At 46.6% G+C, this 18,232-nt stretch overlaps 1 protein-coding gene across 2 annotated transcripts in view; it reads left to right on the top strand.

The window, feature by feature from the left end:
• ABCC1 (ATP binding cassette subfamily C member 1 (ABCC1 blood group)) overlaps positions 1 to 18,232 on the top strand; it is a 145,878-nt gene that overhangs the window by 67,403 nt on the left and 60,243 nt on the right. The window contains exons 14-23 of one of the 2 annotated variants that reach the window (XM_069734091.1): positions 1,976 to 2,063; positions 2,378 to 2,447; positions 3,310 to 3,436; positions 3,953 to 4,129; positions 4,442 to 4,609; positions 5,227 to 5,401; positions 6,060 to 6,086; positions 15,036 to 15,114; positions 17,499 to 17,616; positions 17,717 to 17,924. In XM_069734091.1, coding sequence (XP_069590192.1) covers positions 1,976 to 2,063; positions 2,378 to 2,447; positions 3,310 to 3,436; positions 3,953 to 4,129; positions 4,442 to 4,609; positions 5,227 to 5,401; positions 6,060 to 6,086; positions 15,036 to 15,114; positions 17,499 to 17,616; positions 17,717 to 17,924 — 1,237 coding nt within the window. The remainder of the gene's footprint in view (positions 1 to 1,975; positions 2,064 to 2,377; positions 2,448 to 3,309; positions 3,437 to 3,952; positions 4,130 to 4,441; positions 4,610 to 5,226; positions 5,402 to 6,059; positions 6,087 to 15,035; positions 15,115 to 17,498; positions 17,617 to 17,716; positions 17,925 to 18,232) is intronic. The other variant, XM_069734092.1, reaches the window with a different exon arrangement.

The raw sequence follows: 18,232 nt of genomic DNA, 5'->3' as shown, positions 1-18,232 counted from the left end.
GGCCCTTTGCAGGCCAAGAGTTAAAAAAAAAAAAAAAAAAAAAAAAGGGCAAAATTGCACCTTTGGAGGAATAAATGGGCCCCCTAACCTCTTGGGCCCCTGTGTAGCTGCACAGGTTGCACCAATTCTATATCTACCACTGCATGTGCCATCTCCCATCATGGTCTTCTCTTCACATTACTCAGTTTCTGGCATTTGGTCCTCTTACAATTTGGCCAGGAGTGTATGAGCAGACAAGAGGGGCTTAATGCCATCGTTTTTACTACACCACAATTTTATGATATTTTTGGCATAAAGGGAAAAAAATTAAAACTCCAGAATTCGTGTTTTGGCCTCCCCAGCATTGGAATAAAATGCACCTTTATTGTATCAATAAAAAAAAAGTTAGCTCAGGGTGCAAAAAATAAGCCCTCACCCAGCCCCCAGGTCCTGAAAAATAAAAACCTTACAGGTCTTGGAAAATGGCAACAAAAACCAATTTTGTTTTTTAACCACCTATACACTCTTTGTATTCATGTACTCGCACTGACCTGGGGAATCATACTGTCAGGTCAGTTTTACTGTTGAGGGAGGATCTAAATTGATCCTTCACGGTTGACTCAGTGATTTCCAAATTAATCTACAGGGCGTTGCCGGCAACTGAAAATGACCAGACGGAGACGCGTGCCTCTGTGTGGGGGATCGAGCAGATCTCTGGGCCCCCGTTTATTGTGTTGCAGTTTTATCATATTAGCAAATTCTACTTTAACCAATCAGCATAAGAACACGCTCACAGTTCTTAACCTATAAGAATACAGGAAAAACTTAACCCATGAGGATACAGGAAAAATGGAAACTACAGATATGGTCGTGTCTTTTTGGCATAAAAAAACATATTAACAGATGCCTCAGTCTTGTATAGCGATACCCCCACGAGTCTCTTATCTGGCTCACTCGAGTTAGAACACTCAAGGTCTTTATACCAATTATGAACCATAGACTAGCTGAATAACAAAATGTTATCTTCGTGAGAAACAGGACAGAGTTACTTCATGGCAGCTGTAACCTTCTACCTAAGTAAATAACAGAATTTATCTTTAACCAACAACAAAATGGAGTCAAAGCACAAAATGGAGAATCTAGCACAAAATGGAGAATCTTTCATAATTTGTTCCTTCACATTACCATATAGTTAACATAGTAAGCAAACAATTGTGGAATTTTTTTTTATTTTTTTGCAATTTCGATGCACTTGGAATTTTTTTTTTCCTGGTTTTCCAATACAACGTATGGTAAAATGAATGGTATTATTCAAAAGTAGAACTCATCCCGCCAATAGCAAACCCTTTTTTTGGCCAGGAAAAAAAAAAATATGGCTCTGGGAAGAAGTGAAGGAAAAAATAAAATAATAAACGGGAACTCGCCAGGTGGTGAAGGAGTTGAAACCTTAAGGCTATATTCACACGCTGCGGATTTTGCTGCGGATCAGCAGCGTTTCCGCAGCGGTTTCCCATGCGTTTACAGTACAATGTAAACCTATGGGAAAAGCAATCCGCAGTGCGCATGCTGCGGAAAAAAACACACGGAAACGCAGCGGGTTACATTCTGCAGCATGTCAATTCTTTGTGCGGAATCCGCAGCGGTTTTACACCTGCTCCATAATAGAAAACCGCAGGTGTAAAACCGCAGTGGAATCCGCACAAAAACCGTGGTAAATCCGCAGGAAAACCGCAGTGTTCTTGGCCTGCGGATTTATCAAATCCGCTGCAGAAAAATCCGCAGTGGACCATTTCTACGTGTGCATATACCCCAATTTGCAAGAAACTACTGCAGAGCCGATGATAAAACTACAGCCCTGCGCTCCGCGTCGGCCCCTGTGTTCTGCACTGCCATCACTTCGGATGTTACACGGCACCAGGTGGACATCACTTACACATTGCAGGTTGCTTTGGTTTTAGAAGCGCAGAATGGTGAGTTCTAGATGCTTTTTCTCCAGGCGAGCGTCTCCCTGAAGCGTCTTCGAGTGTTCCTATCTCACGAGGAGCTGGAGCCGGAGAGCATCGTCCGAGAGCAGCGGAGAAGCTGTAAGTCTTCCTCCATTTCTTTGAGAATTTTTGTCACGTATTTTTCAAGTACTGTTTACACAGGATGATGTGCTGCCGAGAACCATAATGTTTTGAGCAAAACCTCGTTGGTCGAGTGATCGGCAGCATATTTAGACTGCACAATTCTCGTGAATGTGCATTCCTAGTGCTCATAATTGTGCAGTGCAAATGCCCCTTTTAAGGTTTGATTTTTGGGAGATGGGACAGGGTAGAAGTTTTATGTGGGTATTAATGCTAATGAGTTCAGACACATACTGTACACAGGATGGACTGTAATTATTTTTCTCTCTTAGCCGACGGATGCATTAACATGAGGAGCGCCACCTTCTCGTGGTCCAAGAATGATCCTCCTTCACTAAAAGAGTAAGGTTATTTATGGTTTTATAAAAACATGTTGTGTTTTTTTAATATGGAAGTTCATTATAAAAATGGTTTTTGGAAACCTGCCTGCAGCGTTGACGTCTTATTAACAGCGCTGCAGACAATTACTGAGCTCATCAGATCTGAGTTGACTGAACGAGCTTCGCAGCCTCTAAATTTACTGTTTGGCTGCAGTGCTGCCAATGTGACGTCAGCGCTGCAGACAATATTGGACATCGGGAGCAGAGACAGACTCTGCATTGGATCTGGGGAGGGTAAGTAAAGTGCAGTCATTGTTGGTTGTTTTTTTTTTTTTTTTTTTTTTTTATAAAGTGGTTGTCCTTTTTCAGAAAATATATGCACAGTTTATTGTAAAAAAAAAAAAAAAAAAAAAATCCTCAAATCTGCCTTACTTGCCCTCATTTGGTCCAGTTTGTGTCTCTGCTGCTGCCTCGATCTCAGTTGTTTGACTTGTCGACATTGCTGCAGCCAATCACTGACCTCAGTGGCTTTTCTTTTGCCATCTTCCTAGGCAGTGCAAATGAGCCATTGACTGTAGCGATGTCTACATAGCTTCACATGCTGCAGCCAAACAAGTGAGACCGAGACAGCGGCGGAGACACCGCTCTGGACCCGAGGAGGGTGTATTTTTTGATTGTGTTAAAAAAAAAAAAATGTACATATGGGGACGGCCACTTTAACACTTAATCCAAGCGCATGAACTCCTATCTGTTACTTATACCCTTGTGGGTAATCCCACTTTAGTCGATCGGGTTACGGATGGTGCAATTTAGGATTTTAGAAGGAAATTTTGAAAACGAAGTCTGAAATTTATTGAACGCTGCTTAATTTCTCATTGATCCAGAATAAACATCACCATCCCAGATGGCTCCTTGATCGCAGTGGTCGGCCAGGTAGGCTGCGGAAAGTCGTCCTTACTGTCTGCCCTGTTGGGCGAGATGGAGAAGAAAGAAGGCTTCGTATCAGTGAAGGTGCACAGATATCTATGTAGATTTATGCCCAAAATATAGGTCTGTTATACATAAAATGCCACATATTACCTTCTGTGAATGGCTCCATGGAGTCTTGCATCGGTTATAAATCTTTCTAATGGTCACCAGTAGTGATGAGCGAACGTCCTCGGATAAGGTGTTATCTTAGCATGCTCGAATAATATGTTCACGATCCCGCGGCTGCATGTCTCGCGCTGTTAGACAGCTGCTACACATGTAGGGATTACCTAACAAACAGGAATCCCTGCATGTGTTACGGCTGTCGAACAGGTACAGGGATGCGAATTTTGAGCTCTGCAAAGACACTTGGTTAGCACCCGAGCATGGCGGATCACACCTTATCCCAGCTTGTTCGCTCATCACGAGTCACCAATGCACGTAGATTTTCCCACCTCCTATATGTAAAGGGGTGGACCAGTTTTGCAACCCCTTTATTTTTTATCATCCCAGTGCAGCTAAGCTGATGGATTTTATTTGTTTTGTTCCCTTCCGTAGGGTGGCATAGCCTATGTCCCACAACAGGCCTGGATCCAGAATGCCTCTCTGAAGGACAACATTGTGTTTGGCAGAGGGCGCAGTGAGCCGCTATACAAGCGAGTCCTTGAAGCCTGCGCTCTGCTGCCAGACTTGGAGATCTTACCATCTGGAGACCGAACAGAGATTGGAGAAAAGGTCGGTATATTACCCATCACTTGGTCTGCAGATGTCAATCAGAAGAAAAAAAAAAAAGCATAGTGATTTTTTTGCTGCAGATACTCTTAAATTTAAAATGGGAAATCTTCAGCGTGCTGATTGTTTTGCATGGAATATGTCTGCGGCGTGTATAACGTCGTCCACTGTAATCTGCCACGTGTGAATTCACCCGAATACGTTGTATCACCAGTCTCTCATTTATTGATAATGTGCTGATGATAAACAGAGGTTACCCTCCGCCTGATGTTTTGAGCTCTTGGAGGAGCTAAAAAAGATTTTTCCTTTTTCCAGGGCGTGAATCTATCTGGAGGACAGAAGCAGAGGGTGAGCCTCGCCCGGGCCGTCTATTGCAATGCTGATGTCTATTTGCTTGATGACCCGTTGTCTGCTGTGGATGCACATGTTGGGAAACACATATTTGACAAAGTTATTGGTCCAAAGGGTCTTCTTAAAGATAAGGTGAGTGTACATACATGGGGAGCACAGATCTGGTAGATTAGGGTTTTGTGACTCGCATGTAGTGTTAGGAAGTTTGCCGCATCTTAACGAGTGCACTTGTGGCTAGACCGAATCGGGAAGCACCAATGTGATGTACACCAAGAAACCCGGGACTGTCTGCAATATTCATTAAGGATACGTCCACACCACCCATTTCTCCATATATGTGAAAAACTATGCTGTCACTGTGTGGGGGCACTGTCACTGTGTGGGGGACGCTGTCATTGTGTCTCTCATAAATGGATATGAAAGCAAAAAAAGCCCACCTTGTCCTTTCTGTCAGTCAGTGAAGATCAGATCGCACGCTGATGTCATCGGAGTGCGGTACGACTTTATTTTTTTCCTACTGACCCATAGACTGTCTGGACCCATTTTTATCCAGGACCCATAGACTGTGCGCACAGCCCTACAGAATATCATAGGTGTGAACACCACAAATGGCACTCTTATGAGAAAACTTGTCCATGTGCACAAGCCCCAAGTCTCAGCTGTGATGTGTTTTTGGCTCTTGGGGAATCTTTGTTACCACTTGTCTGATATTCTTATTTATAGGAATTAATGTCTTTTGCACTTCTTAGACCCGCATACTGGTGACACATGGAGTAAGTTACTTGCCACAAATGGACTCCATTATCGTGATGGTGGATGGAAAAATAACAGAAATTGGATCGTATCAGGATCTTTTGAAGCAGGACGGTGCGTTTGCTGAATTTCTTCGTACATACGCAAATGCTGAGCAGAACAATGGACAAGGTGAGCGTCTAACCCGGACTCCGTAACTTCAGTCCTGAAAATTATGTTCTGCTGCCTTTAAGTTGATGTCGACTAAACAAATTAGGCGTCTCTTTTTGAGCTTTTCTTAAAACAAGAACTCCAGTCTCAAGACCGGAGTCATTTTTATAGAAAACTTATCATTGGCTAAGTTTCCGGTCACCCCTGCGGTGGTGAGTTTCCTAGGCAATCAGTGTGCGCTGGCAAGCAGTTTGCTACACAGCTTTCAGGTGCTGCTGGGAGGCTAGCCAAATTGCTGGATCCGTGTGCTTTCAGAGCCTTTTGCACATACTGAAGATACTTTGACTGCAGAAGTGACCTGAAAACAGACTGCAGCCAGCAGAAAGGGCAGTCATTGATTTAGCAGGAAAATGGCCGTTTCACCAACAAAATTCTCCCGCCAGTTGTTGATGCATACAGTTTTGCAAATGAAGCAATGTTCTCCTGCAAAAGCAAGTGATTACCAATCCATTAAAAGACAAAAATAGTTCTAGAGCCTTGTATTTTAGGTATGGATTAATGTCTAGATACAGCAAACCACATAGGCCCACGTGGTTACTGATATTGACGGTGGAGTACCTGCCACGATGTGTGATCTAACTCTGCTTCTCCTTCTTTACTTGTGCCGCCATGATTGCAGTCCACACAGAAGTGGAAGAGGAGGAAGGTTTGTCCTCAAGCATGTTGTCTGCCCTCTGTGTGTAGGATAGTCTGGATTCTTCTGCAGATGAATGTTTGTTTTTCCTTGCATGATCATCCTTATGTCAGCCGGATTGTAACTCTCTACCTACCAGCCTGGTGTTGTATCAGGTGCTTGGATGTACTGTTGTACTTACTGCTTTATAGTAAAGCCATCAGGTGCAGCCTCTGTTTTGGGGTCTAGGAATTAAGAAATGCAAAGCGAGCATTACGTGCGTTTTATGGAACGATGTGCTGTTAACCTTGCCTATCACACAACTCGTAGTTGTGCAAAAAAATTGCACCTTTTTGGGCTTTGTGGTACCAGCGTTTTGAAAACTGATCAGAGTTCGTCCAGGATGGGGTGTATCTGAACTCCAAAATCATAATTTACAACACAAAAATGGCATAAATTACGACAGATGTGCCTAACTAAATTACCTTTCTTATGCTAGTGCTTGGAAGATAAAAGTTGCAGCAAATTCATTGAGTATCGCGCTTCTAGATGAATTTGGCGCTGTGGAAACACGAGGGTCAGTGGGTGCGCTCATCCGCTGGCCTGGCTGGCTTTAGAAGGGCCACAGAGCCCAGGGCTCATCCCACTGAACCCCCGTTCCCCTTTCCCCTGGGCAGAATAGTACTCGGACAACACAGTGTGAGGGTACCACACTGCGGTAATAATTTATTAAATCACCAACAGTCAATAACATGTAGTACATTCCCAGAAGGTACATAATACGGTGCTAGTGACAGTCTCACCCTTCCGTTGGCTCACCGAGAATCAGAACACCTTCCACTTCAGAGCTTCCAGGCCAGACTACCCCAACCAGTACCTTCACCGCTTTTGGTGGGCATCCACAGAGAGGAGGGGGCAGCAAGCTTAGGAAGCTGATAGTCTATTGGGGTATGTGGCCAGGTGATCTGATTGACCCAACCTGGTTTCTTCAAACGTCTCCTTGGGTTCAGTGATGGGCAGTGGATCAAATCTGTATTCCTCTGGTTGGAGCCATAGTTCCTTGGCTGCTGTCTTGTAAAGTCTCACTGGAAACAGAGGCAGATCACCCTTTTATAGATCGCAGCTCTTATTCAGGCTTTTTTCCACAGGCTTAAGGGAGTGTGGGAAGAAGTCATCTCTCATTGTTCGAGTGCTCATTTAACTTGCATATTTTGTCCTGTTTGCAGAACAGCAAGCTGCATGGACTGCTACAATGGGTAATCGAAATATTAACAAATATTGATTGTTCAATTAACCCGCACCTTTGTCACTCAAGGATAGCGGAACAATAAGCTGCCAGGACTGATACAATAAGCAGTCAGCAAGCATTCAACAAATCAACAGGCATCAATTCAACCTACAATAAGTCCACTTTCAGACTCCTATGAACAATAGCTCATGTCCCTGGGACTACTAAATAATGTCTGGCATAATTAACAATAAATGCGGTGTTGTCACAGGCGCATCTTACTCCAGTGCTCTTTTCATTAAAACTGATGTACATATCACCGGTCTTGATAAATTGGGGCGAAGTCACATGTTCTCACAGTTTTTGGTTGAAAAAATTAATTCTGTGCTAACCCCTTAACGACCTATGGTGTACATTTTCCTTACAGGACAATAAGGAACGTATAAAACAATCTCAGGAGCTGTGTCCATATTATACATGGCAGGGGCCGGCTGTGTTACACTGCTCTGCCTGTAACTACAGCTCTTAAGAGTTTTCACCAATCCCTGAAGTTTCACCACTGAAATGCCGCTGTCAATCTATCAAAATACAAAATGATTGAAATTATGAATTAAATATCAGAATTGCGGTTTTTTTTTACGCTGCACTTTAAAAAGAAAGGAAAACCTGCAAAAAGTGCCCAAAATATATGTACCCCAAAGTGGTATCAATAATTGTCAGCTCAACACGCAAAAAAAGTTGTCGGGTAACTTTTTACAGCACAATGAACAGTGGAAATATAAAGTACAAAAAAAACAAGAGTGGAATTGCTTTTTTCTCCTACGCCTCATTGGGGGACACAGGACCATGGGTGTTATGCTGCTGCCAATAGGAGGACACTAAGTTAACACAGAAATAGCTCCTCCCCTGCAGTATACACCCTCCTGCTGGCTCTCAGCTCCTCTCCTATAGTATACACCCGCCTGCTGGCTCTTGGCTCCTCCCCTGCAGTATACACCCTCCTGCTGGCTCTTGGCTCCTCCCCTGGAGTATACACCCTCCTGCTGGCTCTTGGCTCCTCCCCTGCAGTATACACCCTCCTGCTGGCTCTTGGCTCCTCCCCTGCAGTATACACCCTCCTGCTGGCTCTTGGCTCCTCCCCTGCAGTATACACCCTCCTGCTGGCTCTCAGCTCCTCCCCTGCAGTATACACCCGCCTGCTGGCTCTTGGCTCCTCCCCTGCAGTATACACCCGCCTGCTGGCTCTCGGCTCCTCCCCTGCAGTATACACCCTCCTGCTGGCTCTCGGCTCCTCCCCTGCAGTATACACCCTGCTGGCTCTCGGCTCCTCCCCTGCAGTATACACCCTCCTGCTGGCTCTCGGCTCCTCCCCTGCAGTATACACCCTCCTGCTGGCTCTCGGCTCCTCCCCTGCAGTATACACCCTCCTGCTGGCTCTCGGCTCCTCCCCTGCAGTATACACCCTCCTGCTGGCTCTCGGTGAACCAGTTCTTGCTTAGTGTCTGTAGGAGGCACTTGGGTCAGTTTCAGACCCCACCGTTTTTATTTTCATTTTTTATTGTATTTTTGCCTTAACGGAGCGAATGGGGGCGACTGATCCTTTCTAGGTTCCGATCTTCCCCGAACCATCAACAGGCAAGTACGCGGAGCGTTCCTCCCGTATCCTTTCCTGCAACGTTGGATGCCAGTCCTGAGCTCACCTTACAGGCGACGGTTCCTTCGCGTTCTGATCTCCCCCCTCCATAGCAGGCGACCACATGGAGTAGCCCTCCATCTACCTCTCCTGGAGCCAGGTGCATAGCCGGACATGTTATGTATGGCATCTGTGCTGCCCCCCTCACTGCATCACCACTGATATTGCAGATCACGCAAGGCGGCAGAAGCTCTCCACCCCCTCCCTGACTATGGCGACCGTGGATTGAGCACCGGCCAACCGCATCTACCGGGAGTACACTGCGGGGGCCGAGGCGCTGGGGAGTCCTGGTCCTCGGGGTATGGGAGGTCTACACCTTAAAGCCCGGGTCCGTGGGTGATCCACAGTGCGGCAATTCATTGAAGGAGTGTGGCTTAAGAATGGCGCTAATAGCGGTCACGGCGCTGGTGCAGGCCTCATCCGCAGGTTTAAAATTTAGCCCCCGGCTTTTCCCCTTCATACAGGCTGGAGTTTTGGCCACGCCCACCGGCAGTTACAGCCGCCCACTGTTTCTGGCGCTTCTCGTTCCCTGAGAAGCGCTCTCACTTCCTGATCTTGGCGGCCATCTTGTTACACCCACAGGGCTGATGCTGCAGCGCTGCTCCAGCCTTTTGAATTACAGCCTTCAGGACTAGCGATTCCTGTGCATACACGGAGGACCTCCCCTGGGGACTCAAGACACAGGACCTGGGTAAGCTCCAGAAACATAGCTTAACCCTTCCCCTGTTAGTAAGCGCTCTCCTCAGGTCTATGCTGTGCCTCAACCAAAGCCTCACAAAAAGTCTGGGAAAACCCACACTATGTTCTTTGCGGCATGTAGCGCTTGTAAGGTGTCATTACCCCGGGGTTACAATACTGCATTATGGACAGCTTGTGAACCGGTGACTGCTCAGGAACCACCTGTTATTGATACCGAACCTAGTGAGCCTAGTCCCTCTGAGTGGGCGACCTCCCTTACCCGGTCTATGGCATCCCTGACAAAGGGTGACTCGTTCCGAGACCCTTCCTTTAACCGGGGCACTATTTCGGACGATGCTTCCGATGATCCGATCCCCTTGTACTCCAGGGGTCGTATTTTGCCAAGGAGCTCTCCAGAAACAGGACTCTGTTGTGAATTCTGTGGTCAAGCTCCCTCCTGTGGTCATGAGTGGTACTTCGGCTGGTTCTGTCTATGAGCTTCCTCTGGTGGATGTGAGTGGGGCTGCGGCTTCTGAGTTTCCTTCCTCAGGTGACGAGGTTAAGTCGTTAGGTGCTGCTCTATTTAACTCCACCTAGTTCTTTGTTCCTGGCCTCCAGTCAATGTTCCAGTATTGGTCTTGCTCTCTCCTGGATCATTCTTGTGACCTGTCTGCCCTGCATAAGCTAAGTTTTGTTTGTGTTACTTTTGTTTGCTATATTTTCTGTCCAGCTTGCTATATTGGTTTTTCTTGCTTGCTGGAAGCTCTGAGACGCAGAGGGAGCACCTCCGTACCGTTAGTCGGTGCGGAGGGTCTTTTTGCCCCCTCTGCGTGGTTGTTTGTAGGTTTTTGTGCTGACCGCAAAGCTATCTTTCCTATCCTCGGTCTATTCAGTAAGTCGGGCCTCACTTTGCTAAAATCTATTTCATCTCTGTGTTTGTATTTTCATCTTAACTCACAGTCATTATATGTGGGGGGCTGCCTTTTCCTTTGGGGAATTTCTCTGAGGCAAGGTAGGCTTATTTTTCTATCTTCAGGGCTAGCTAGTTTCTCAGGCTGTGCCGAGTTGCATAGGGAGCGTTAGGAGCAATCCACGGCTACCTCTAGTGTGGTATGATAGGATTAGGGATTGCGGTCAGCAGAGTTCCCACGTCTCAGAGCTCGTCCTATGTTAGTAACTATCAGGTCACTTTGTGTGCTCTTAACCACTAGGTCCATTGTGGTTCTGAATCACCTGTTCATAACAGGACTCCTACCATATCCTCAGTCCATCACCGGGATTCGGGTTCTGAGAGCTCCATTTCTCGCTCCCCTTCCATTGGGGCTAGTAGAGAACCTGTTTCAGAAGATCTGCCCGTTCTGGAGCCTCTGGATCCCGACTGCCTAGGCCTGCCTCTCCATCAAGGGGAAGGTTTATAAGAGGCCTGGGAACCTGTGTCTCCACGTTGTGCCCGGCCGGAACTGGTAGATGTGGAAGTAGAGGACCAGTTTGAGTTGTAACGAAAAAAAAACGGGACCGAGCCTGTGGTTGTGGAAGAAATTTACTCTTCCCTCCAGTGGCGTCGGAAGTTAAATGGTCGAGCTTTTCACCAAAAAAGGCGACTGCTCTGATATGGTAGAGAAGTCAATGACTTTTTGGAAAGCGGAATCCACACGCTAGTCCCTGAGCCATAAGGACCTCCGGATGGTGATGGCGTTTGCTGCTGCTTGAGAAGCGCAGTTAGCGGCATCCAGGGATGCGGTCACTACAAAATCTCCAGCCCTTGCTTTCTGAGTAGCGAGGTCTGCTATCTCGGGGGGAAGATTGGTATCCAGCCCCGCTGAAGACAAGACCTCAGCCCAGTGGGTCATAGCCTTAGCCACCCACGTAGTGGCAAAAGATGGGAAGAGTGCGGCTGCTGAGGCTTCAAAGGCTGAACGCGCCATATTGTCGATTTGACTATCGGTTCGGTTTTTTTTTAATAGCGGCGCCCTCCGAAGAGGATAAAACAGATTTAGTAGCCAGGCGCGATCGGGGGAGACTGCGACCAATCTATTCTTGGATCCTGGGCAAAGGGATATTTTGACTCCATGGGTTTCTGCCCTGTGAATCATTTATCTGGACGGATCTTGTGAGATTCAACTATTTCCTTAAATTCGGGATGAGTGGCGAACACTGTGAGCTCGCTTGGTCCTCTTAAGGACAGGGCATGGTCCATTTTAGATAAAGGTTCCTCCTCAAGCTTCAAAGCCTTATTCACTGACAGTAGAGTCTCCTGATCGTGATGATATTCCTGATCTAGGGACGTATCAGAATCCTCCTCCACACAATGACACCCTGTGGTATCCGGGGGACACCCTCAAAGTAGGCGGCCGCCTGCTTTCCTTCAGTGCCGCGTAGCTCTCGGTCGTTCACGACGAGTGGGTCAGCGACTTAGTGTTCTCCGGATACAAGATAGACTTCTTATCTCGTCCTCAGAGCGTTTTTGTTCCTGTCTTCTCCTCCCAGGGCAAAAGCATCAGAGTTCTTCCATGCTATAAGCTCTCTGAGAAAAGATGGAGTTATTATTCCGGTCCCTCAAAGCAAAAGGTTTCAAGGTTTTTATTCAACCTCTTCATTGTTCCAAAGCAGGATGGTACAGTACGGCCCATACTGGACCTAAAACTGCTGAACAAGTTCGTCAGGGTTCGACGGTTCCGGATGGAATCGCTTTTTGTCATCGCCTCCATGGGAAAAGATGAGTTCCTGGCGTCTATAGACATCCAGGACGTGTACCTCCACATTCCTATTTAACCTTCTCACTAAAGGTTTATTCGCTTCACAGTTCAGGAACACTTCCAATTTTTTGCTCTGCCCTTCGGCCTCACCATCGCCACCAGGGTATTCACCGAGGTCATGGCGGCTGCCGTGGCCATACTCCACACCCGAGAAGTGGTGGTGCTACCTTATCTAGACGATATCCTCATCAAGGGCCCCTTTTTCCGCGCCTGCAAGGAGACTGTGAACATCACAATAGATTCTTTCTCACCTGGGTTGGAAGCTAAACTTCAAAACATCCCCCCCCCAGTACCAGCTCAGCGAATTTCCTTTCTAGGAATGATACTGGACTCATCCCAGGGGTTGGTGTTTGTTCCCCCGGAAAATGTCTCAGCCTTACAGCGGGAAGCTCAGAAGCTCTCTCAACCTCGCACGCACTCTCTGCGTTCCAGTATGAAAGTCCTCGGCAGGGTGGTAGCAGCCTTGGAGGCGGTTCCATTTGCCCAATTACACCTCCGTCCCTTACAGCATGCCCTCTTGGCTGTGTGGGACAGGAACCCGTTCTTTCATCCCCAGCGAGTCAGTTTCTCAGGTGGTGGGCATTAAAGTCCTCCCTGAATCAAGGGCAGTCTTTTCTTCCTGTACATTGGCTAGTTGTGACAACAGATGCCAGTCTTCTATGCTGCGCAGCGGTGCTCTTACATCACACTGCTCAGCGCCGCTGGTCACTTCAGGAATCACGCCTTCCGATCAGCATTTTTGAAATTCGGGCAATCAGGTTAGCTCTTCTCCAATTCTATCTCTTCCTGGCGGGCCATCCCATCAGTATTGTCTGTCAATGCCACTGCAGTGGCCTACATCTACCGACAAGGGGGAACCCGCAGCATGGCAGCCATGAACGAGGTAGGCTACATTCTCCGTTGGGCCGAGGAAAACCGCTCAATAATTTCTTCGGTTCACATCCCGGGAGTGGACAATTGGGAGGCAGATTGCCTCAGTCGTCAAGGCCTCGACTCCGGGGAGTGGTCTTTCCATCCGGAGATTTTCCACCAGATCTGCTGTCATTGGGGAACCCCGGACGTGGATCTGTTGGCCTCACGGCTAAATTCCAAGGTTCCCGACTTCATAGCTTGGTCCCACGATCCAGCAGCATTCGGGGCAGATGCACTCGTACTCCCGTGGTATCATTTTCGGCTTCCATACATATTTCCCCTGCTACCCTTACTGCCGAGAGTCATCAAGAAGATCAGAGCGGAGGGGGTACCGGTAATCCTGATTGCGCCAGATTGGCCGTGCCGGGCGTGGTACGAGGAACTAGTTCAACTAGTCGCCGATGTTCCCTGGCGATTACAGAATCGCGCAGACCTATTACAAGGCCCCATTTACCACAGAACTTCTAGGCCCTGTGTTTGACGGCATGGCCGTTAAGTCCTGGGTTCTAACCCAGGAAGGTTTCTCTCCGGAAGTCATCTCTACCATGATCAGCGCTAGAAAGTCTACATCTATGCGCATTTATCATCGCACTTGGAAAACCTTCTTTTCCTGGTGCAACGACCGGGGATGCTCTCCTCTTCAATTTTTCCATTCCTTCCATCCTCAAAATTTCACAAATGGGTTTGGACTTAGGTCTCACCCTTAGTTCTTTCAAGGGGCAGATTTCATCCCTGTCTGTTCTGTTCCAACGTAGGATTGCTAACAGATTACAAGTGAAGACGTTCATTCAGGGAGTCTCCCATAGGGTGCCGCCCTATAAGATGCCGTTGGAACCATGGGACCTTAATCTGGTCCTCTGAGTCTTGCAAGAAGCTCCTTTCGAACCTCTGCAGGAGGTTTCCCTGTCCTTTCTTTCATGGAAGGTTGCCTTCCTGGTTGCGGTCACGTCCATTAGACAAGTCTCAGAGCTGGCGGCTCAGTCTTGTCAAGTTCCGTTCCTGAATTTTTATCAGGATAAGGTGGTTTTGAGAACATCCCCGTCCTTTTTGCCAGAAAGTTTTCTCATCCTTTCCTCCTAGTGGCAGCAGCATAACACCCATGGTCCTGTGTCCCCCAATGATTGGCTCAGAGAAAAGAATTTTACGGTGAGTACACAAAAATCCCCATTTTACTTTTTCACAATTTTCATCACCCTTGGATTTTGTTCTCACAATTTTCAATACTTTATATGCTAGAATGAATGGTATCAATCAAAACTAGCATGAAAGTGAAAAATTCATGGGTCTTTAAAGGGTTAAATAGATTTTTTATCTACTACTGAACACATTTTTTTTTTCTTTTAATTACAATTTCCCCCAGGACAGAATATTAGCCCAGTACCCAATTAAAATAAAACCATATGAAAGGTTGGATTTTTTTTGTGCTGACCTCTACTGGAGGTTAGAAGGTAGTGCTGGTTTTATGTCCAATTTTCGCACAGTTCTAACTTTGGGCCAGAGATGCTTGGTTCTTATGATGTTGTCGGAGATGCTGTACCGGACGTGTAATGTGCAATTATTGCTGTGGATTTGCCATTAATGACCGTGGTGCATCACAGGCATGCTTGCAGTGAAAGGGAATGGCCTTGTTTTTGCAAATACATAGTTAATCTTTTTTTATCGTATGCATAATAAAGTTTTTTAAGTTTTTTTTCTTCTGCTTTAATTTTACATAGAAGTACCAAGCCCAACTGAAGACAAACATATGGAAAATGGCGTGTTAGTCGGTGAAAGGAATGAGAAAAGTTTACATCGGTACGTTTTGGAATTTCTAGAAGTAGCCTCAAGTTTTAGATTTGTTAGGCCAATTTCAGATGACGCTGAAACAGTCAGAATATGGACCATGATGTCCAGTTCGGCCATAAAGGGGTTGTCCACTACTTTAAATCCCTATGTGTCCCCCAGTAAAATAACACGCTCACCTGCTGTTCCAGCAGTGTCTGCACGTGATCTCCTGGGAATAATGTGACCTCATGTCACTCAATCCCTGCAGCCGTTCGGCACTGACGTCACTCTCCTCTCCTATGGACATAATTGACATCCTGAGGAAGGGAGGAGCTGCAGATCTCGCTTTCTCCGGATCTCTTGATTTGCCCGAAGGAGGCGAGAATGGAGCCAGCGATGATTGGCTGCAGGGATTATGTCACGCTATCCCTAGGAGAGCCAGTGCCGACACCGCTGGAATGGCGCTCACATCGGAGGTGAGAATAGGTGTTCTTCTACTGGGGGAAACCTAGGAGTTCAGAAGGGGGTGTCTGAGTAGTTGACAACCCCTTTATGTTCTGATCACGCATTACATCTGTTATTAGCCTCTTTTCACCACAATGAAAAAATACAAAATAAATAAACTTATGCCTTAGAATAATGTTATGAACCCACATACAATGCCTACAAGTAGTATTCAACCCCCTGCAGATTTAGCAGGTTTAATAAGATGCAAATAAGTTAGAGCCTTCAAACTTCAAACGAGCAGGATTTATTAACAGATGCATAAATCTTACAAACCAGTTAAATTTTTATAAATTTTAAACATAAAAGTGTGGGTCAATTATTATTCAACCCCTAGGTTTAATATTTTGTGGAATAACCTTTGTTTGCAATTACAGCTAATAGTCTTTTATAAGACCTGATCAGGCCGGCACAGGTCTCTGGAGTTATCTTGGCCCACTCCTCCATGCAGATCTTCTCCAAGTTATCTAGGTTCTTTGGGTGTCTCATGTGGACTTTAATCTTGAGCTCCTTCCACAAGTTTTCAATTGGGTTAAGGTCAGGAGACTGACTAGGCCACTGCAACACCTTGATTTTTTACCTCTTGAACCAGGCCTTGGTTTTCTTGGCTGTGTGCTTTGGGTCGTTGTCTTGTTGGAAGATGAAATGACGACCCATCTTAAGATCCTTGATGGAGGAGCGGAGGTTCTTGGCCAAAATCTCCAGGTAGGCCGTGCTATCCATCTTCCCATGGATGCGGACCAGATGGCCAGGCCCCTTGGCTGAGAAACAGCCCCACAGCATGATGCTGCCACCACCATGCTTGACTGTAGGGATGGTATTCTTGGGGTCGTATGCAGTGCCATCCAGTCTCCAAACGTCACGTGTGTGGTTGGCACCAAAGATCTCGATCTTGGTCTCATCAGACCAGAGAACCTTGAACCAGTCAGTCTCAGAGTCCTCCAAGTGATCATGAGCAAACTGTAGACGAGCCTTGACATGACGCTTTGAAAGTAAAGGTACCTTACGGGCTCGTCTGGAACGGAGACCATTGCGGTGGAGTACGTTACTTATGGTATTGACTGAAACCAATGTCCCCACTGCCATGAGATCTTCCCGGAGCTCCTTCCTTGTTGTCCTTGGGTTAGCCTTGACTCTTCGGACAAGCCTGGCCTCGGCACGGGAGGAAACTTTCAAAGGCTGTCCAGGCCGTGGAACAGTAGTTCCATAAGCCTTCCACTTCCGGATGATGCTCCCAACAGTGGAGACAGGTAGGCCCAACTCCTTGGAAAGGGTTTTGCACCCCTTGCCAGCCTTGTGACCCTCCACGATCTTGTCTCTGATGGCCTTGGAATGCTCCTTTCTTTCCCATGTTGACCATGTATGAGTGCTGTTCACAAGTTTGGGGAGGGTCTTAAATAGTCAGAAAAGGCTGGAAAAAGAGATAATTAATCCAAACATGTGAAGCTCATTGTTCTTTGTGCCTGAACTAATTCTTAATACTTTAGGGGAACCAAACAGAATTCTTGTGGGTTGAAGGGTTGAATAATAAATGACCCTCTGAAAAGACTTTTCACAATTTTAAAAAAAAATAAACAAAAAAATAACATTCTTTTTTGCTGCAGTGCATTTCACACTTCCAGGCTGATCTACAGTCCAAATGTCACAATGCCAAGTTAATTCCAAATGTGTAAACCTGCTAAATCTGCAGGGGGTTGAATACTACTTGTAGGCACTGTACCTTCCAAGACGTATGCATGGGCTGGCATTTATCGCTCATCTGTCCGGTTCATTAGATAAGGATATCTGCACAACCCCTGCTGATCATGCACGCTTGTTATGAACAGTATGCAAGGTTGTGCAATCCCTGGCGGCACAGAAGAGCAGAACCAGACAACCCCTTTAATGATGGATGCACCTTTTTCTATTAGACAGTTGAGCGCATCCTCTGATACGAAGTCCGGTCACCAGAACAGCACGGCCGATCTCCAGAAATCGGGCAAAGACGACTGGAAGCTGACAGAAGCCGACAAGGCAAAAACGGGCAGAGTAAGTGAGCGCGGTGTCCTCTCCGTCCACTTGTTACTGTTATTGGTGCAGTATGTTTTATCTGACAAGCTCCCACCATGTTTCTTATTTTCTGCCGCAGGTTAAACTGGCTGTGTTTTGGGAATACATGAAAGCCATTGGTCTCTTTCTCTCCTTCCTGAGTGTCATTCTGTTCCTGTGTAATCACGTGTCTTCCTTGGCCTCCAACTACTGGCTCAGTTTGTGGACTGACGATACCGTGGTCAATGGCACGCAGCAGCACACCAAAATGCGACTGAGCGTCTATGGAGCCCTGGGAATGTCTCAAGGTTCGGATGAGTTTCTTTCCTGTCCACTGTTTGAGTAGGGAAGGGAATGTGTCCCGCTGATAGCTGGGCTTGGTTTTATACCTCACTTTAAAGCTTTATTCCCATTTGGATTGGAGCCAAGTTGCAGAATATGCCAAAAATCTGGTAGATGTGGGACTTGGGAGGTGGCCACCAGGAGTCGAGACATGGCTGTTGTGCACTTTAATAGGAATACTAAAGTAATTGCCTGCGGATCTGCCATTCGTGACCATGATGGGACTCAGTAACCGGCCTTCATATTTTATTTCATATATCAATAGTGCACACAA

Source organism: Ranitomeya imitator, chromosome 7 (genome assembly GCF_032444005.1).
Source record: "Ranitomeya imitator isolate aRanImi1 chromosome 7, aRanImi1.pri, whole genome shotgun sequence".
NCBI lineage: Eukaryota > Metazoa > Chordata > Amphibia > Anura > Dendrobatidae > Ranitomeya > Ranitomeya imitator.
This window is presented reverse-complemented; position numbering and strand designations above follow the sequence as displayed.